This window comes from Mobula hypostoma, chromosome X1 (assembly GCF_963921235.1).
Source record: "Mobula hypostoma chromosome X1, sMobHyp1.1, whole genome shotgun sequence".
Lineage (NCBI taxonomy): Eukaryota > Metazoa > Chordata > Chondrichthyes > Myliobatiformes > Myliobatidae > Mobula > Mobula hypostoma.
This window is the reverse complement of record NC_086128.1, coordinates 49,177,983-49,199,660: the sequence shown is the minus strand read 5'-3', so window position 1 is coordinate 49,199,660 and position 21,678 is coordinate 49,177,983. Positions and strand designations below refer to the sequence as shown.

The 21,678-nt window shown below is 38.0% G+C and overlaps 1 protein-coding gene across 5 annotated transcripts in view; it reads left to right on the top strand.

The window, feature by feature from the left end:
• The window catches only part of ubtf (upstream binding transcription factor), a 79,261-nt gene that overhangs the window by 26,817 nt on the left and 30,766 nt on the right, over positions 1–21,678 (top strand). For 3 of the 5 annotated variants that reach the window (XM_063037478.1, XM_063037475.1, XM_063037473.1), the window contains exons 7-13: positions 1,277–1,397; positions 2,706–2,816; positions 3,565–3,698; positions 4,690–4,831; positions 5,183–5,224; positions 5,422–5,553; positions 11,464–11,619. In XM_063037478.1, coding sequence (XP_062893548.1) covers positions 1,277–1,397; positions 2,706–2,816; positions 3,565–3,698; positions 4,690–4,831; positions 5,183–5,224; positions 5,422–5,553; positions 11,464–11,619 — 838 coding nt within the window. The remainder of the gene's footprint in view (positions 1–1,276; positions 1,398–2,705; positions 2,817–3,564; positions 3,699–4,689; positions 4,832–5,182; positions 5,225–5,421; positions 5,554–11,463; positions 11,620–21,678) is intronic. The other 2 variants (XM_063037477.1, XM_063037476.1) reach the window with 1 other exon arrangement.

The window sequence follows — 21,678 nt, the reverse complement described above, 5'->3', positions numbered from 1 at the left end:
AATTGATGGCTTGTTTTGTGGTCACTAGCAGATATGTTTGCAATAATATTGCTGCCTGTAAACTCAGGCTGAACATAGAAAGCCTACACCACAGTATAGGCCCTTCGGCACACAATGCTATGCTGAACGTGTACGTACTTTAGAAATTACCTAGGGTTACCCATAGTCCTCTATTTTTCTGAGCTTCATATACCTGTCCAGGAGTTTCTTAAAAGACTATCGTGTCTGTCTCTTCCAACGTTGCTGGCAGCCCATTGCATGCACTCGCCACTCTATGTATTTAAAAAAAAAACAAAAAAAAGCAACTTACTCCTGACATCCCCTCTGTACCAACTTCCAAGCATCTTAAAGCTGTGCCCCCTCATCAGTTTATGCACCTCTATCAGGTCACCTCTCATCTTGCGTCACTCCAAGGAGAAAAGGCCAAGTTCACTCAACCTATTCTCACAAGGCATGCTCCCCAATCCAGGCAACATCCTTGTAAATCTCCTCTGCACCCTTTCTATGGTTTCCACATCCTTCCTGTAGTGAGGTGACCAGAACTGAGCACAGTACTCCAAGTGGGGTGACCAGGGTCCTATATAGCTGCAACATTACCATTCGGCTCCTAAACTCAATCCCATGATTGATGAAGTCCAATGCACTGTATGCCTTCTTAACCACAGAGTCAACCTGCGCAGCAGCTTTAGTGTCCTATGGACTCGGACCCCAAGATCCCTCTGAACCTCCACACTGCCAAGAGTCTTACCATTAATACTATATTCTGCCATCATATTTGACCTGTCAGAATGAACCACCGCACACTTACCTGGGTTGAACTCCATCTGCCACTTCTCAGTCCAGTTTTGCATCCTATCAATGTTCCACTGTAATCTCTGACAGCCCTCCACACTATCCACAACACCTCCAACCTTTACATCATCAGCGATGGCCAGCACTCTGTTCTGGGGAGCAGTTGGCCATGAGGCTAGTATTCTTGGCCCTTCCCAAAGGCTGACCTCCTGCTTCAGAGAGTAAATGTGTGCGAACAAGATGTAGAACAAACAACTGAAAATAGTAGGGATGAAGGTTAAGCTATTGATGGAGGCAACAAGGAGTCTTATTGACATTTTGTGTACTGATATCGCTGCATCCCATCAATTTAAGCTCAACCACTGCCAGAATCTGGAGCTGCTTAACACTTTGAATAGCATAATAGTTCTTGATTTGAAGATACGTAGGTTTTCTAATTAAACTGTTACCTGAAAGGGTAATGAAATAGATATTTTTCTCTCAGAGAGGACCATCCAGAACTACTGGAGAGTGTAAAGAGAACAGATGTCCCAGAAAAACCTAAAACACCACAGCAGTTGTGGTATCTTCATGAGAAGAAGGCCTTTATGAAGATGCATCCAAAGGTATTGGTGTTTGCACTTTCTCTTTACATTTCGCTGCATGAAATGTAACTACTGAGTCCAAATTCATAAATGACATTAACCTCTGAGGCACTATGCACAGAATGTACTTTCAATGCTTACCCAGCTAATTTAGACATTATACGTTGATTTCCATAAACAATTTGGTACAAATCTTTCATGTCTCAAAGGCCCTGCCCTCCTAAACCAGGATGGACTGAGGTGGTCTGGGAGAGTTGAATACCTCAATGGTCCACGTAGGTCCAGGATAATTATGTGAAAGTGGCTGAACACTAACATTTCCCTTCAAAATTGTTCCCTACTATTACTCAGTTGCAAATATCAAAAGTTCATTGTTTGAACTTTCAGTCTCTTCATTTTGAAGGTAAGCGTGCCAAACTCAAAATGCATCACTTGTGGTTATGTGTTTAATGGGGGGGGGTTGTTGGTACTTGGGATTGTTTATGAAACTTATTTAATACCCAAACGATAAGTTTTAAGATGCAGCTTCTGGTTCATCTTCAGTGAACATTACTTCAGCATCACTGGCATAGAAGGCCACCAGATGATTTTTGATGTCAAGTTGAAGTAACATCTTCAAGGCAAGCATGAAATCATCATCCTCTGGAAAGTTCAAGGGCTGTCAGCCTAACCTGGACTTGAGGGATGTGAAGCTGATATACTCAGTACATTAGTGTTGATTCCCACATCTCATTTCCTCATTTGCATCTGACAATATTGTGCTTGAGTTGTCCCTTCTTTAAGAAAGGTTATACTATATTTAGTGAAGACTTATTGCTGTGGATTAGAACAACTGATCTTTTTGCTGTAGTTGTGTTTTGGTCAGAACCTTAATGCTGTCCTTTTAGTCGTACGTAAATACCATGCAGGCTGAAGCTAACTTGAATCTTCTGTATGAAATATATATTCTGTAATAACTCAGTTGATCAAACAGCACCTCAAGTGATGAACATGAATATTTCAGGCTGATGATCATTTGAAAGAAGGCTATTTTTCTTTAGATTTTCCTCCAGGTGAAGTGTTTCTGAATACTTGTATTGGCTCAGCATATCTGAGAACTAATATGTAGTGTTCTGCTTAATAGATCAAACATAGTGGATTTAAAAATCTAATTTATTTCACTGTCTGCAATGGATGTGCAACATCTGAGTTTCAACTTAGTTTGAATGGGTGCCCTTGTATTTGTCAACCAGTCCAAGCCCAGGGTTGCTGGAAGAATCATCTGGCAATCAAATGATGCAACTATGATTTGATGAATGCCATGTATCAATAAACCTTATGTTTTTCCAGGCCACTATGAAGGATGTTAAAGAGGCACTGGGTAAGCAGTGGTCCCAGCTGTCTGACAAGAAAAGACTCAAGTGGATTGGAAAGAGCTTAGAGCAGCAAGAACTGTATGAGGTAAATAAATGGCGACTAAAGTGATCTCTTCCTAGCAGAGCAGTACAGGATTGATTATATGACAATGTGATGAGAATGTCTTTATGCTTTTAAAGGTTTAATTCTTTTGAGAAATGGGTATGAGTAAGAATTCTGTGTGTATTGACCAAATGTATAGCTATGTTACTATGATGTATCTTTAGGAGTATACTTTTGGTATGAGTTCATTTTAAAATTTGAAGTCGATGGGCAATGGCAGTTGCTTTAAAATAAATAAATCAGTGAGACAAAGCCAAGTAAACGTGACCTAGGAACAAAAATGTCTGGAAATGCAAAATGTCTTAAGTTCCTATGAAAAAGGAAAGCCATTGAGCATCTCTCATGGTTTATTGTTGAAGATGAGGGAAATAATAATTGTGGCTCAGGGAGTGGAAATTGCTAAATTGTGCAGACTGATTTTTAAAGTGTGGTGAGAGTTGGCAGCAGAAGTTGAAGCCGTGCTTTGAGCATAATGTGATTTTTGTGTAATCTTCAAATAAATTTTAGCCATAATCTTTCACCACACTCGGAGAAGATAATTAGATGCAGAAGGAGACACTGAAGAAATTAAAACAGTTCTCGGGGCAGGGAACTTTGAGGAAGTTTTGCAGAACTTAGCAAAGTTATGAGGAGTTTTGATGGAGTAGATGAAGGGAAGTCTTGTTTTAATGACCATGAAAGATGATTTTCGATCACCTAATCAATTGGAACCTGAATTTTCTGCTTGTAGGAAGCAATGCGAGATTATGTTTTGCGTCACCCTGAACAAAGCATCAGTCTGGATGATTTGACCAAGAATACTCTGACTAAAGCTGAAAGACAGCTCAAAGACAAGTTTGATGGTCGACCCACAAAACCACCTCCGTATGTTTTCTCCTTTAAATGTCTAGGAGTTGTATTGAATGCAACAACTAAATAAGTCATTCTTGTATCCTGTGAAGCATGCTGTGTTGTGCTTTTTGGCCAATCTGCTGTTTTATCACTCTCAGAAATCTATCGTGATGTTGGAATATTGCTTTGTTGCTGAAAGATTTTACTACCTTTTTTTCATCTTTTATGATCATCTCATGGATTGGCCATTTTGTCCTTTGCAATATGTTGAGACTGTAGCTAATTTGTCTTGCCTCTGATTTATTATTGGTGCCATAATCCATTGATAACCATAATAGAAATTACATTACTTCAAATGTAATATTATTTCATTTTCTATTTGCTTGGAGGGAATTCCAAGCTTCTATCTTTTTCCATTAGGCAAGCTTCGTTGCTTGTCTCCTGAATTATGTGTTCTTTATCCTGTTCTGGAGTTGTAGATAAAATATTTCTTTTAGCTAAAATCTTTCCCTAAAGACTTCTAATTTCCAACCCACAAGTAACCATGTTGCAGTTTGTGAAGCTCAATTCTGCATGGTGTTCTTTTGTGTCTGCAATTGACCCTTGGCAACTTCAAGTTTGTATACATAGTTTCCAAGACCAATATGAAAGTTAATTTGAAGTGGCAACAACTGTGCATTGACCTCCAGGAGCAGAATAATTACAATTCTACATTGATGTACTAAAACTTCTTCCCCTTTATGTTACAGGCTTGTAGTTATGGAGACCACCATATCATAAGCTCCCTTTTTTAAAACAAAAAAGTCAGTTTACTACATTTTGGTTGTTTAGGTAAATGCCTGAAGGTCTTAAGTTTTCATAATTTGAATACCCTGGTCCCTTGGCTATCTGATTGTTTGCACACTTAACCTACACTATCTTCTGATTATCTTGGGTTGTCACCATTGATTTGTGATCCTAAGGAGCTTATGATTGTAATTATTGTTTCAGTATTGATAATAATATTATTACTTCTTGATTTTAGAAATGGTTATTCTCTTTATTGTGCTGAACTGATGTCCAACATGAAAGATATTCCCAGCACAGAACGCATGGTTCTGTGCAGCAAGCAATGGAAAATGCTGTCTCAGAAAGAGAAGGATGCGTATCAGAAACGATGTGAACAGGTCAGTGTGGCAGTAATATTCATTTTCTGAAATATGTGGAAATCTATGACAAAAGCAGTGTTATTTTAAATCTGATGACTCAACTATAACCTGCAATCTTCAAGGTTACCTTTATTCATTTGTTCTGAATGACTAGTATGGTTGATGTCCATATGGAGGGGAATAATGTCAAGCAGTAGGATGACATTTATGCGATTGGGTAGATATTGCATGTGACCTGTTACTGGGTTAGGACTTGATTCTAATTGTTTAAAGTGGCTTAACCTGTAATGGATTTGGAAGGGAGGACCATTGTTGCCAAATGTAAACATCAGTTTCTAACAACTTGGTTCATTTGTTTACTTTGCACAGAAAAAGAAGGAATATGAAATCAATCTTCATCGGTTTTTACTGGTAGGTGACATTATATGTTTTTGTCGTATCATGAAATTGTAGATTGAAAGTACCAATAATGAATAGAAGAAATTGTTATGTTTACTTATGCTGAAGCTGCAAGGATGTTTGCTCTTGGGATTGAAGCAATTCTCTACTCTGTACTACATATTAGGACCTTCATTTCACAAAAATAAGCATTTATTGTCCTATGGCAGAGCCTCCCTGAACATGAGCAACAAAGAGTCCTGTCTGAGGAAAAGATGATTGGATTAAACAAAAAAGCAGCAAGCAACCTGAAGCAGGGTGGAATTAAAGGTGTCCCCTCATCTCCTTCAGATGCTACAAAGGTGTGTATTTTTTTTCTTGTACAGGCAGTTTCACTTTATCTCTGGTGTTACGGGGGGGTGGGTGGGTGAAATCCATATAATGTGTAGAGAAATGGATCAATCTGTGTCCACACAAGTCTGTTGTACACAAGTGTCCAATTTTAACATTGGAACCTTGCACTGAACTGGTTTAAATATGCTGATGGAAAATATTGCAATGGTAATGTGAGAACACCAAGTCAAGCATTATTTCTCCCAGAGGTGTTGGTGCTAGGTAATATTTGTGATCATCTGATTACTAAACATTGAGTGTCAGTGATCTCCCTGCTATTGTGGGTGTCATCGTGAATTTACAGTACTGTGCAAAAGTCTTGGGAACCCTCAAAACCCTAGATTTTTTTTCCATTTTTTTTAGACTTTTTGATTTCTGCATCAGTGTCAGTAGAAAAGAGTAAATTTTAGATTTCCACTTATTTTCTATAAGATTAAATATTAGAGAAATTTTCGTTTCGTTGAAGAAAGTAATATTGAGTTAGAGATCATTTTTCAAATAATGTGATTACTGTAGCCCAGTGCACGATTGAACAAAGATAACAAACAGGTGTTGATGATCAATGACTAATCAGTTGGAGGAACTAAACAGGTTTACTGAAACAAATGAGTAGAAGGAATCAAACTGGGTGAAGGACAATCAAATTAAAAGGTGAGGGTGTGGCAGATCTGAAATCATCAATTCTTACACCATGGCAAGGGTGAGCATAACAACAAGACAAGGTGGTCATCCTATATCAGCAAGGTCTCTCCCAACCAGAAATTTCACGGCAGACAGGAGTTTCAAGATGTGCTGTCCACTGGAACCCAAGTACACCCCTCTACAGTCTGGAGAAGTCTTGTCAGAAGTGGTCTTTGAAGAGTTGCTGCAAAAATGCTATTCCTCTGTAGTGGAAACAAAGCCAAGAGACTCCCCTATACACAAAAACACAACGAATGGGGTGTCCTTGTGTTTTTGTGCAAAGTGACAATGGTTGCAAGTGCTCCGGACTGACAAGTCAAAAGTTAAAATTTTTGGCTCAAACAAGAGACGTTTGTAGAAGAACTGGAGAGTGCTCATGGATGAGTGTCTACAACTGAGAGTGAAGCATGGGGGGAGGTTCCCTGCAGGTTTGGAGCTGCATTGCTGCAAATGGAATTGGTGATCTGGTCAGAATTAATGGGATCCTTAATGCTGAGAAGTATAAACAGCGTCTCATCATCAGGGAGGTGTCTGATCAGTCCCAATTTCATTCTGCAGCAGGACAATGGCCATAAGCACGTGGTCAAGGTCGTAAAGGACTATCTTTAGTGAAAAGAATGAGTTCTGCAACAGATGGTATAGCCTTCACAGAGCCCTGATCTCAACCTAATCAAGGCTGATGGGGATTACCTGGAGAGACATAGGCAAGCGAGGCAGCCAGTATCTGAAGAAGAGCAATAGAAAGTTCTCCAAGATGCTTGGAACAACCTATGAGCTGATTTTTTTTTTCTTCTTATAAAACTGCATAACTATGTACCTAAGAGAATTGATGCAATTCTAAAGGGAAAGGGTTGTAACACCAAATAATGATATGGTTTAGTTATTTTAAAACTGCTCTTTATAGTATTTTTTTTGATATTTAGAAACTTTTCATCTAATATTTTTGAAGGCATCTTAGCTTTACAGAATTTTTAAAGAACATGCCTAAGCCCTTTGCACAGTGCCTTATTGCGACATGTTCCATAAAACAGGCCATATTCGGAAACGTTCACTCCAATCATGCCACGTTCATTGTTGATTTTTGCTTTATTTAACATGAAACTGAATCTAAGGTTATCATGTTAATGTAATACCATGTAAGCAGTCCAGGTGATATAAATACTGTATTTTCAAGGTTGGTGCATATCATGCAGGAGTTCCACATGGATGTTCTGATGCAGGGTTTCAACCCAAAACCTTGACTTTTTTTCTTCCACAGATGTTACTCATTGAGTTCTTCCACTAGATTGTTTCATCTTGTATAGTTTGACTTTAAAATCCATATTTTTAATTGACGCTGTAGTTAGAATAGTGATCATGATACGCACAGTGTTTTAGTTTAAAAAAGAAAGCCCTTAACTCTGAGTGGAGTCATCGGGATGCTGTCATGACAGCATTTTTTTTTTAGCAGCCTTGCTTATTTTTACGAGGCCAAGTTGCTAGCTCGACGCTCAGTCCAGCACAGATGGAAAGCGTGCAAGGGAGCCGGCTGGATTCAAACTCAGGAGCCTTCACTCTGAGGTCTGGTGCTGATGCCACTACGCCACCAGCCGGCTTACATTGTTTTAGTTTAAGTATCTATACTTAAATTTAGTATGGCTTGATTTACTTTGACAATCCAATTTCAGTGTAGTGATTGCTGGTCTGTTGTCTCTGGTTACTTCAGCTGAAGTGTTTTCCATTACAAATTGAGGGTGAAGCTTCTGAAACCAGCTTTTGTCACTGGGTTTAGAAAAACAGATGCTGTCAACATTTAGCAGGCCAGGAGGTATCTGTGTGTAGAGTAAATTTATTGTTTACCTCTGACTTCCACCAAGTTTTACTTTTCTGCCTGCCAGAAGAATGGGAATTGGATGGTTAGGGTCTGCAGCTAGTTTGGTAAAGATTTTTACAGGTCTTATTATACGGTGTTGAAAGGGATTCTCCTGTTCTGGGGTTTTCTTTTGTTTTCTGCCAAAGTTTCCTCCCTCCGAGAAATTTTGCACCAATTATTGTTTTGCAATGGCCTTTGAGTATAGTTTCCATAAGGGGTACTATTGTAGGATTTTGCGGGGGTGGGGGGGAGCAGTCGCCTTGCATTGGCGTCATTATGTCAGACATCATCTCTTAACGTGAATGCACAAACTCAGTTTGTAATAGAAACTGTTCTACATAATTCAATCTGTTACATTACCCTACACTATTGTTTCTCTCCTGTGATGCTTTAAATTTATTAGTATTGATTTTTTTTTGACCTGCTGCCAGTGGCCTGGTCTAGCTCATGTTATAAGTATCACCCATTACTTAGGAAATCAGTGGTACAGAGAGTGGTATTGCCACACTGTTGTGACAATACTGAGATTTTTTTTGGTATTGCTTTGTATCATGAGGTAAGGCATTTTAGCTTTTGCCCACTTTATATGGCACAAAAATCTCATCTAACCACTGTAAAATGGCACTTTGATAGTTAAGGTCCAGATTTGTTATGATGCACAAGGCTGACATTCCTTGTGCAAGTATTAGAATATAATATATTCCTCCTTTATCAGATCTTAGCTTGCTGTTCCAAATTTTTGATTCCGAAATAATGGCCATAGCCAAATATCAATTTTACTTGTCCAGATTTGCATTTTAAATGTTTTGAAGTCATTGTGTGGCTTATTGCAATATGTTATGTATGTTGATCATGTAAATTGTCTTTTTAGGACTTCATTTGGTTTGATGGCCCCTTTCTGACCAGTTATCATGAAGGAGCTGTTTAGTCCTGCCAAATTTTTGTTTTTGTTTTCCATTCTAGTATTTTTTTGGGTAAAGTTGCACATACCTTGCTTCAGTTGTCTGTATACAGCCTGGCTGGTTGGTTGTATCTCCTTTTTTTTAAACCCCCGCCTCCCATGTTATCTTTGCATTCTGATGCTTCTCCTGCTCTTGGTCATTAACTTATTTTGCAAACCTGCTTTCAGCTATTCTAACCATTTCTGATTGTACATACATACATTCATTCATTTGGCTTTTTTAACTTTATAGCCTTGTTTAGGACAATAAATTGCAAGCAACTGATTCAAGCTCAGAATATAGTTATATAAATGGTCTTCAATGTAGATGCAGGAAACATCATTTTTAATACAGTCATACAGAGTGGAATTACTGTGCTCGCGTGCAATTGTGTATTTTATCATTTGCTTTTGTATATTTTGTGCCTATTCATTAGTGAAGTGTGTGGGACGTGGGGGGAAGAGAGAAAGTCCTTTGGTCTTGTTACTTCTGATTGGAGGCCCATCTGTTGTACTTTAGTGTTGGTACTTTTATAGCAGAAAATCATTGGTATAACGGAACTTTTTAATATTAGAATTTTTATGGTGCAGTTTGAAATATGAATTGTGCTGTTTAGAGAATGTATTCAAGTGTACAGGAAATCTCTCATCGGATCTCCTATACATACTGGCATTATCTGTTCATAGAAGTGGTTTTTATTATCAACAATTTAGAGGCAATCGGGGACCAATGAATGTTTGCTTTGGGCTTATATAAATTTTGCAATGCATTCAAGGATATTTATTAAGGTGGGTCTGTCTCTTAATTGCATTAAAGATTAGCAGTCACTGCTGGAACCTCCTGTTGGCACTATTGTGATTTTTAAATTGTGCTTATTACCTCATTTAGTACAGCTCATTCCAGGTGTACAGAATTATTTAGATACAAAGTTCTGGACTACTTTTATTTAGCCTGACTTCCGCAGACTGATCAAAATCTTCCAGTTTCTTTGTAACTCTTGTATTATACTGTAGTTACAAACTAGCAATATGCATGTTGGTTCTTGTCACTTGTGTCTATCCCTTACTACCATTTGAAGGGTATGGGAGGAATGAGGAACAAGTATTGCTGAAGCACTGTGGGGCAATCTAGTTTGCTCATACATCAAATACAGTATTCAAGTAGTTGGTAGAGACTTGCACCCATTGCTGTACCAATTTAAAGACCAATGGTTGGGACAATGATCAAGACAATCTGGTGGGTATTGAAGTACTGCTAAACTTTGCAAGCCTTCATTTTTCAGCTGTCTCACTCTGTTCAGTAAGCTTCCATTTTCCTTCCACATTAACAATAGCTTTGTTTCATGAAGTGCTGTCACTTTTTCACTGATTGATCACGAAGTCTGTAGGACTCATTCGTATGATTTTCCAGTCCACCTGTGGTCTCCAAGTGTAAATCTGTAATTGATAAGAGGATGTATGTAACTGGAATGACTCGGCCTCTCTCTGGTCACGGTGATTTGTGGTTTGATCACTAGTTGAATAAGCTGAAAATATTTAATAAACAAATATCCAATCAATATAGTAGATGTGTGATTATTTCTGTTTTCTTGTTTATTTGAATTTCTTTTCTCTCCCACAACAATCTGCTATTTCAATTATCTGTTGAATTGGGTGCTACTGGTTTTCATGTGGGGGTATCTATGCACCAGCATTGCTACGAGTTCAATGATTATGGTATGTATGCATGGCAATTTAATGTGCTGCCACAGTTGTTAAGATGACCCTGTCCACTAACTTGGTGTAGCCTCATAGCATTTAATTAAGCCTTCTCCATTCAAAACTATGGGTGCCAAAAGCTTGGCATTCTTGATGATAGATTCATACTGCATGGAGTGTTAATAGTTTCATTCTGTTGAAGATCCAAGTCACATTCTTGGCTGCAACAGCCAGAAGTCACACATGTACCAAGACAATTCCAATTAATTAATCATCCATTGAAAATTTAAATATTCCTGTTCTAAACTGGATTAGCAGGCCAGAATAATGATTGATGTGGCCAGATTGTGTGCATTGTTTGTATCAGTAGTGATTGAAAAGGCAAGTAGGCAACTTGGCAGGGAAAAATAGCTTTACAGTATTGCTTTAATTGAATGGTAGACATTGGTAAGAGGAGAATTGACAACGTACGGTTGTTCCACTGCCCCCACAAGAATTTGTGCACACCTGGATAGACTCTAGGGCCTTATTAGTGGGCATCACAATTTGAGGTATATGTCTTGTGGCCCTTTGCAAGGAGAATGTTTCTCCAAAAAAAAAAGTACGACCAAGGCCTGGCAGCTTCAAGGGAGAATAGTAAAGGAAGTGGAAGACCAGCTGCTAGAATAAGCAAATGGTTAAAGGGTCTCTTCTCACATTTGTTATCAGACAACTACTGACAAACCAAAGCGTCCGATCTCTGCCATGTTCATTTTCTCGGAAGAGAAGCGCAAGAAGTTGCAAGAGGAGGAGCCAGAACTCTCGGAAAGTGAACTGACAAGAAAATTGGCCAGGATGTGGACTGAGCTCTCTGAGAAGAAAAAGGTAATAATCGTTTGAGTGGCTAACAGGCACCACAGTGTGGGCTGGGTAGTGGGTGGCTAGAGATTGGATATTTCAGAAATGTAGTTCTGTGCTTGCATTTGTGGTGCATATTGACAAAGTGGGAAGTTGGGCAGGTCATTGAGACCTCAGGTGATGAAATATTAGTCAAGAGTAGCTGTGGATGTAGGAAATATTTCATTGAGCATGTGTGACTAGTTGTATCTAGGTTATAATTTCAATGGTTTTTGTTTTTAAAACAGCAATGGGTGTTGGCTAGCCATGTGGGTGGCAGAATCAGCCAATGCTTTGAAGTTGAGCAGCACATTTGCAATTGGAGTAAGTGACTGTATTTCATCACTTTGGCTGATTCAGTCTTTCCATCCCTTTCAAAATAAAGCCTCTTAATATTCTAGATTCCCTAGTCTGACTGCAAATTTTGTAACAAATAATATTTGTAAAACACGAGTCAAAAATGTCACTGATAGCTGAGAAGCAAGTAGACGGGATATTTCTCAAGCTTTTAAGCTCTGGAGTGAAGAAGCATCTCTTCATTCCAGGGCTAAAAACCGATTATTGTAGTTATTCCTCTTGTGTATTGCTGCCTCTGTAGTGCCCTCTGAAGCTCATACAGCTACTGTAACCTTGCTCTTACTGATTAAAACCATGGACAGCCTGAAGCCTGTTTATGAAGATAGAGATGTTTCAAGGAACTTCTGAAGTCTGGCTCCTTGATCATTTTAAAACCACGTTTCTACACTTCCAATGTGTATCTTATTCTACTATATATGTGCATCTTATTCCACTATATATAAACTGGACTAGAATGAGTCAGTAGGATAACCTTGTATTGCAGGAATTCTTCACCATTTTTTAGTACTAGGTACTAGATTACTGCAGGGTTTGATTTTGAAACATGCTGGGATATCAGATTTAAAAAATATATATAAAAATAAATAGATTTTTGAGCAGCACACAAAGCTGGAGCAACACAAGGTCAGGCAGCATTTATGGAGGGAGATGGGCAGTTGATAAATCCTTTCATCAGATTCATCAGACAAGCCTTGATGTCAGATCTTGAGCTGAGTCATCAACTGCCCATTTCCCTCTATAGATGCTGTCTGACCCACTGAATTATTCCAGTTCCTTTGTGTTGCTCTAGCTTTCCAGCATCTGCAGGATATCAACTACAACTATATGGTCATCGTGTTTGAGTTACTAATTGGGGCAGATCTTCCATTGCTACTGTCACTGGACCTTGCAATTGGGTCCATTCTGGATCTGGCAGGAGCCCAACTCCCTTCACTGCAGAATGGGGGCTGACCTGATAACAGACCAGGTTATGTCTCTGATTTCCCCAAACCCTCAGGGTCACCCATTGTCAAAACTATTTATAATGGTCTTTATTGACAAGCAGTCGGTACCACATATCTAAAAGAATTAAGGATATTTTTCATTTAAAGCAGCAAAAATGAAACTTAAAAATATTGGAAGTAACTTGGGAGTGAAAATTTTCTACTTTTCACCCACCAGCTGATCTGCCGCCTTGACTTAATGGGGACAGTTGTGTTTGCATCAGGTTTGATCTGGCTGGGTTTCAATATGCAGGCTTCACAATTTAAAAGTTTGGAATCCTAGTTGAGGGCACGTGGAGGCTTCCATAATGTGTCCATGAGCAACTGCTGCCAGTGGCAAGGTGGCAGATGCTCCTCTTGGCTTGTGTCAATACCAGAGCTGGAAACTGGGTCTTGTCTGACAATGTTTAGCTCAGTCTTAATAGAGGAGAAGATCTAATCGAGTTTGACTTTGAAGCTTACAATAAATAGCCTGTTGAAATGTTAAGGTCCAAGGGGGGGGGGCCAGTTTTTTTTTTTAAGAAGCCTGATCCCACCTCTGATTGATGACTTGAATTGGGTAAGAAGACAGGAAAAATGGGAAGTCTCGCTATTGCCTCAGTATTGGTCAGAATCCACTGTAAATGAAAATTCAGCTGTTGTGTATTGAAATTAAGGTTCCCATTGCCAACAATATTAAACTCATGTCAGCTATGTCACTTCAGATGTTTCAATCCTGCTTTTCACACTCTCTGTATTTATGTTTGTGTTAACTAATCTTCCTTGCTGCCAAGGTACTCAGCTTTAATTTTCTATTCAGAGTAGTTACCTGATTCTACATTATTTTCTTTCTGACCAAAGTCCCAGGATAGTTTCCAAAATTTACGCCTTAATGTCATAATGCCACCCTTCTGTCCTTCCTTGCTTTTTCTCAGTCCACAACACATTTAATTAACATCCCACCAGTTTGGTTGATGTATAACTTTTTCATTAAGCTCCTTATAGGAGTGACAAAAGCAAGCATTTGGGTTGTGGTGTGTAGAATCTTTGAGCAAGTAAATCTGTTGGTGAGTTGAGTATTTTTATACAGTGATCACAGTATGATAGAGTTCACTTTGGAATTTAATTTCTCCTTCTCAAATTTCAATGTGTCAGTATTTCATTGGAATAAAGGAAATGACAATGGCATGAGAGGGGAACTGGCCAAAGTTGACTGGAAAGGGACACTGGCAGGAAGGACAACAGACAGGCAATGGCTGGAGTTTCTGCGGAAAATGAGGGAAGTGCAAGGCAGATGTATTCCAAGTAAGACATTTTCGAGTGGAAGAAGGACACTACAATGGCTGACAAGTCAAGTCAGAGCCAAAGTAAAAGCAAAAGAGAGGGCATACAAGGAAGCCAAAGCTAGTAGGAAGATAGCGGAGGGGAAAGCTTTTAAAAACTTGCAGAAGGAAACTAAGAAGGTCATTAGGAAGGAAAAGATGAATTTTGAAAGGAAGCTGGCTACTAATATTAAAGAAGATACTGAAAGCTTTTTTAAGGGTAGAAAAGAGTTGACAGTAGATATAGGACCAATAGAAAATGACGCTGGAGGTATTGTAATGAGACCTGCAGAGATGGCAGAGGAACTGAATATGTATTTTGCATCAGTCTTCACAGTGGAAGACATCTGCAGTGTACCAGACGTTCAAGAGTGCCAGGGAAGTGAAGTTTGTGCAGTGAAAATTACAACTGAGAAGGTGCTAAGGAAGCTTAATGGTCTGAGGGTGGATAATCTCCTGGAACTGATGGAATGCACCCTGGGGTTCTGAAGGACGTAGCTGGAGAAATTGCGGAGGCATTAACAATGATCTTTCAAGAATCGATAGATTCTGGCATTGTACCTGACGACTGGGAAAATTGCAAATGTTACTCTGCTATTTAAGAAGGGTGGGAGGCAGCAGAAAGACCTGTTAGACTGACATCAGTGATTGGGAGGTTGGTTGGAATCGATTGTTAGGGATGAGATTACGGAGTACCTGGAGGCATATGACAAGATAGGCCAGCATGGTTTCCTGAAAGGAAAATTCTGCCTGACTAACCTACTGCAATTTTGTTATCATTAAGGAAATTACAAGCAGGGTAGACAAAGGAGATGCAGTAGATGTGGTGTACTTGGATTTTCAGAAGGCCTTTGAGAAGGTGCCGCACATGAGGCTGCTTAGCAAGATAAGAGCCCATGGAATTACAGGGAAGTTACGAGCATGGGTGGAGCATTGGCTGGTCAGCAGAAAACAGAGAGTGGGAATAAAGGGATCCTATTCTGGCTGGCTGCCAGTTACCAGTGGAGTTCCACGGGGTCGGTGTTGGGACCGCTGCTTTTTACGATGTACGTCAATGATTTGGACTATGGTATTAATGGATTTGTGGCTAAATTTGCAGATGATACAAAGATGGGTGGAGGAGCGGGTGGCGAGGCAGCAGAGCCTGCAGAAAGACTTGGATAGATTGGGAGAATGGGCAAAGAAGTGGCAAATGAAATACAATGTTTGAAAGTGTATGGTCATGCACTTTGGTGGAGGAAATAAACGGACAGACTATTATTTAGATGGGGAGAGAATTCAAAATGCAGAGATGCAAAGGGACTTGAGAGTCCTTGTGCAAGATACCCTAAAGGTTAACCTTCAGGTTGTGTCGGTGGTGAATAAGGCGAATATAATGTTGGCATTCATTTCTAGAGGTATAGAATATAAGAGCAGGGATGTGATGTTGAGGCTGTATAAGCACTCATGAGACCACACTTGGAGTATTGTGTGCAGTTTTGAGCTCCTTATTTTAGAAACGATATACTGACATTGGAGAGTGTTCAGAGAAATTCACGAGAACAATTCCAGGAATGAAAGGGTTACCGTATGAGGAATGTCTGGCAGCTCTTGGACTGTATTCCCTGGAGTTCAGGAGAATGAGGGGGGGATCTTACAGGAACATTCCGAATATTAAAAGACCTGAACAGATTAAATGTGACAAAGTTATTTCCCATGGTAGGGGAGTCTAGGACGAGGGCACGTTCAGGATTGAAGGACGTCCATTTAGAACGGAAATGCAGAGAAATGACTTTAGTCAGAGGGTGGTAAATCTGTGGAATTTGTTGCCATGAGCGGCTGTGGAGGCTGACTCATTGGGTGTATTTAGGGCAGAGATAGATAGGTTCTTGATTAGCCAGGGCATCAAAGGGTATGGGGAGAAGGCAGGGGAGTGGGGATGACCGGAAGAATTGGATCACCTCATGATTGAATGGTGGAGCAGATTTGATGGGCTGAATGGCCTACTTCTGCTCCTATAACTTGTGGTCTTGTGGTTTGATTGGTGGTTCAAGCTTGATATGTCTAGTAATACTTAATTCCAAATGGCCTTGTTACCAAGATGTACACTTTGAAAGCTTTTGTTATGTTTGCACAAAATAAACTTTTTCTTTCTTTTTAAATCTTTTTATTGAATAAGTATACAAAAAGGTAAAGCATATAAACATTAATACAATGTTAAAATATAATAAAATTCCAGAAGGTATCAATACCAAAAAAAATACTACAAACAATGTAATTTAAACATAAAAAACCAAGATAACATAATAGTATACTAAATTTTATATATATATCAATGGAAAAAAAGAAAAAAAAACCCCAAAAAAAAACCCACCGTGCAACTAACTAAAAGCAAAGCAAAGCAATGGGCTAACTTGAAACCAAACAGAGTTAAACTTAAAATCATGTCCTCAATCCCGACCTCCATTAAAAACAGTGAAAAAAAACAAGAAGGGTATGTACTACATTAAATGAAAATATCGAATAAAAGGACCCCAAATCTGTTCAAATTTAAATGAAGAATCATAAAGGTTGCTTCTAATTTTCTCCAGATTCAAACATAAAATCGTCTGAGAGAACCAAAAAAAGGTAGTTGGAGCATTAAGCTCTTTCCAATGTTGTAAAATACATCTTTTCGCCATTAAAGTAAGAAATGCGATCATTCTACGGGCTGAAGGGGAAAGATTACTAGAAATTTTAGGAAGTCCAAAGATAGCAGTAATAGGATGAGGAGAGATATCTATATTTAATACCTTAGAAATAATATTAAAAATATCTCTCCAAAAAGTTTCCAAAGTAGGGCAAGACCAAAACATATGAGTTAAAGAGGCTATCTGCCCCGAACATCTATCACAGAAAGGATTAATATGCAAGTAAAAACGCGCTAACTTATCTTTGGACATATGTGCTCTATGAACCACTTTAAATTGAATTAGGGAATGTTTAGCACAAATAGAGGAAGTATTAACTAATTGTAAAATCTGCCCCCAATCATCCACAGAAATGGTAAGCCCCAATTCCTGTTCCCAATCTACCCTAATCTTATCAAATGGAGCTTTCCTAAGTTTCATAATAATATTATAAATCATAGCCGATGCACCTTTCTGACATGGATTGAGGTTAATTATCGAATCTAAAATATATGTAGGAGGAAGCATTGGAAAGGAAGAAAGTATAGTACTTAGGAAATTTCTAACTTGTAAATATCTAAAAAAAATGTATTCTTGATAAATTATATTTGTTAGATAGTTGTTCAAAAGACATAAGGGAACCATCTAAAAATAAATCCAAAAACCGTAAAATACCCTTAGTCTTCCAGGTTTGAAAAGCGCGATCCGTAAAAGAGGGAGGAAAAAATATGTTACCTAAAATAGGAATCGCTAACCCGAATTGATTAACATCAAAAAATTTTCTGAATTGAAACCAAATGCGCAAAGCATATTTAACTATCGGGTTAGAGACCTGCTTAAGGCGTTTCGAATCAAAAGGGAGAGAGGAGCCTAAAATAGAGCCAAGTGTATAACCCTGAACAGATTGTAGTTCCAATGCTACCCATTTAGGAATAGATAGTATATCCTGATCAAGTAACCAAAATTTCATATGTCGAATATTAATAGCCCAATAATAGAATCTAAAGTTAGGTAATGCTAAACCTCCATCTCTCTTAGCTTTCTGTAAATGTATTTTACCCAGTCTCGGATTCTTATTCTGCCAAATAAATGAAGAAATTTTAGAGTCAACTTTACCAAAGAAAGATTTTGGAACAAAAATTGGTAATGCCTGAAACACATATAAAAATTTTGGCAAAAAAAACATCTTAACTGCATTAATACGACCAATCAAAGTTAAATATAAGGGAAACCATTTAGATGAAAGTTGAGTAATATGGTCTATTAATGGTAAAAAGTTAATCTTAAATAAATCTTTATATTTACAAGTAATTTTAATCCCAAGATAAGAAAAATAATTACCAATCAATTTAAATGGAAATTTATAATATAAGGGAAGATGTTTATTAATCGGAAAGAGTTCACTCTTACTAAGATTTAATTTATAACCTGAAAAAAAACCAAATTGTGCTAATAACTCTAAAACAGCAGGAATGGATTTCTCAGGATTAGAAATATATAACAGTAAATCATCAGCATAGAGTGATAATTTATGGGACTTTAATCCCCGAGTTATCCCAGTAATATTTGAAGATTCTCGAATGGCAATTGCAAGAGGTTCTAATGCAATATCAAATAATAGGGGACTGAGAGGACAGCCTTGTCGAGTACCTCGAAAGAGAGGAAAAAAAGGTGAGTTTAAAGAGTTAGTACGGACTGAGGCTACAGGGGAATGATATAACAGTTTAATCCAGGATATAAATTTCAAGCTAAAATTAAACATTTCAAGCACCTTAAATAAATAGGGCCATTCTACTCTATCAAAAGCTTTCTCGGCGTCTAAAGAAATAACACACTCAGGAACATTTTGTGAGGGAGTATAAACAATATTTAACAATGTACGAATATTATAAAAAGAGTAACAACCTTTAATAAAACCTGTTTGGTCTTCCGAAATAATAGAAGGAAGTACTTTTTCTAGTCTATTTGCTAATAGCTTAGAAAAAACTTTAGAATCAACATTTAATAAAGATATTGATCTATAAGATGCACATTGAGCAGGGTCTTTATCCTTCTTTAGTATTAAAGAAATTGACGCTCTATTAAAAGATTCAGGAAGTTTACCAAGTTTCGGAGAAGCCTCAAAGACCCTACAGAGCCAAGGGATCAATAAAGAAGCAAAACATTTATAAAATTCAACGGTAAACCCATCCAGGCCAGGAGCTTTCCCCAGATTCATAGAAAAAATAACATTCTTAATCTCATCCATAGTAATGGAAGTATCTAATATAGAAGACATATCCTGTGAAATCTGAGGGAAGTCTAACTTATCTAAAAAATCATTCATATATTTAGAATCTCGAGGAGACTCTGATTGATATAAAGAAGAATAAAAATCACAAAAAGTTTGATTAATCCCCACGTGATCCAGTATCAATCGATCATTTTGGTCATAAATCTGATTGATTTGAGATTTAACATAATTAGATTTCAATTGATTAGCCAGCAGCTTGCCAATTTTGTCACTGTGAACATAAAATTCACTTCTTGTTTTCTTTAATTGGTTTACAATCGAGGACGATAGTAATAAACTGTGTTCCATTTGAAGTTCAGTTCTTTGTATAACTCCTCAGAAGGAGCCATAACATATTTCTTATCAATTTCTTTAATCTTGTCCACAATTGCCATCTCCTCCTGCTTCTGTTTCTTCCTCAAAGCTGCAGAATACGAAATAATCTGACCACGAATATAGGCTTTAAAAGTGTCCCAAAGAGTGTTAACCGAGATATTCTCTGTATGATTAATTGTAAAAAAAAAAGCTCAATCTGTTCATTCATAAAGTTAACAAAGTCCGAATCCTGAAGCAACAGCGAATTAAAACGCCATTGTCTATTATTTTGTATATTGGCCATAATTTTAATAGAAAGCTTAAGTGGAGCATGATCCGAAATGGTTATAGAATCATAATCACATTTAATCACTGAAGGAATAAGACGAGAATCAATAAAAAAAAAATCAATTCTTGAATAGGAATGATGAACATGTGAAAAGAAGGAAAAATCTTTTTCCTGAGGATGCAGAAAACGCCAAATGTCCGTCGACCCAGAATCAGAAAGGAAAAAGTTAATCAAAGTTGCAGATTTATTAGGTAAGGTCCATAAAGGAACCGAACGGTCCAAAGCTGGAGACAAACAGGTATTAAGATCTCCGCCCCAGATCAATGAAAACTCGTTCAAATTCGGAAACTGATTAAACAATGATTTATAAAATTCCGGACAATCCATATTAGGAGCATAAACATTAACCAAAACTACTTTTTTATTAAATAGTAGACCACTAACCAATAAAAATCTACCATTCGGATCAGAAATAATATCCTGTTGTATAAAAGTAACTGAGGAATCTATAAAAATAGAGACGCCTCGAATCTTAGCATTGGAGTTCGAATGGAATTGTTGCTCCTTCCAGAATTTAAAAAAACGTAGTCTGTCCCCCCTCCGTACATGGGTCTCTTGTAAAAATAAAATTTGTGCTTTAAGTCTCCGGAACACTTTAAAAACTTTTTTCCTTTTAATAGGATGATTAAGACCGTTAGTATTCCAGGAGATAAAATTAATAATAGACTCCATAAGTCCTAAAGTCAACCCACATCGAGGGGGATTGACGATAGGCTCGACCCACGAACCCGGAGAGGAAACAGAACATAGAAAAGATACCGGGAAAAAGGACGCAACCAGTACTTCAATAATGTATACAGCCCAAAGAGAAAAAAACTAAAACGTGAAGCCCCTCCCACCACCCTCCGCCCCAAGACCCCAAGGCAAAATCTAAAGCAGACCCGCCGGAAAGAAGCAAGCGCTAAAACTACCCCCATGACTTCCGGTATACGCTCCCTAAAAAAAAGGTATAAATATGAAAAAGATCAGCTAATTGTAAAACAGTAAAAAAGTAAAAAAAAAGGTAACTCAATTAAAATACACACACAACAGAACAAAAGCCAGAAAATATATATTAAAAAAAAACCACAATAGACCCCAAACCCATGAATAAACAAAAAAACAACAAGAAAAAATAAGATTATTAACATAAACTAGTTATAAAAAGCAAAACAAAATAAAATTTAAAAAAAGCTACAAAATTTAAGGCCACACAGGAAATACGTAAGATGACAAACAGGAAGTAACCACCCAAAATCCCCTGGGAAAAGAAAGAAATGACGCAGTTAAAAAGAAAGTTTAGCAACCATATTAAGAAATCAAAAAAATAAACTTTTCTGCCCAAATAGGGCACGAAAAAGTTAAAACCAACCAATTCACAGCCTCCGATCGATGGAGATAATTAAAAAAAAAATAGCAATTAAGATGTTGAAGGTGACAATTGATCCAGATAACTCTGGGCATCCGATGGAGAATCAAAAAAACGAAGGACTCCATCTGACATGCGAATCCTTAGACGTGCAGGGTACAGCAGCGCTGGTCTTAAATCCATCTTATAGAATTCCGACATCACAGATCTGTAACGGACCCGTTGGTCCCAGATTGGTTTACTGAAATCTTCCACGAATCGGAACTTAAGATCCGAAAAATCAATAAAACCTTTAGATCGAGCGAATCGAAACAGTCTCTCCTTATCTTGAAAGTAATGAAAACGCAAAATAACCTGCCTAGGTCTATCTGACCTAGACGAGAGTGATGGGATTCTGTGAACACGATCCAGTAGCGGTGGTTGGTCAGGAAATACAGTAGGGAATGCATCTTTTAAAAGTTGAGAAAAAAAACT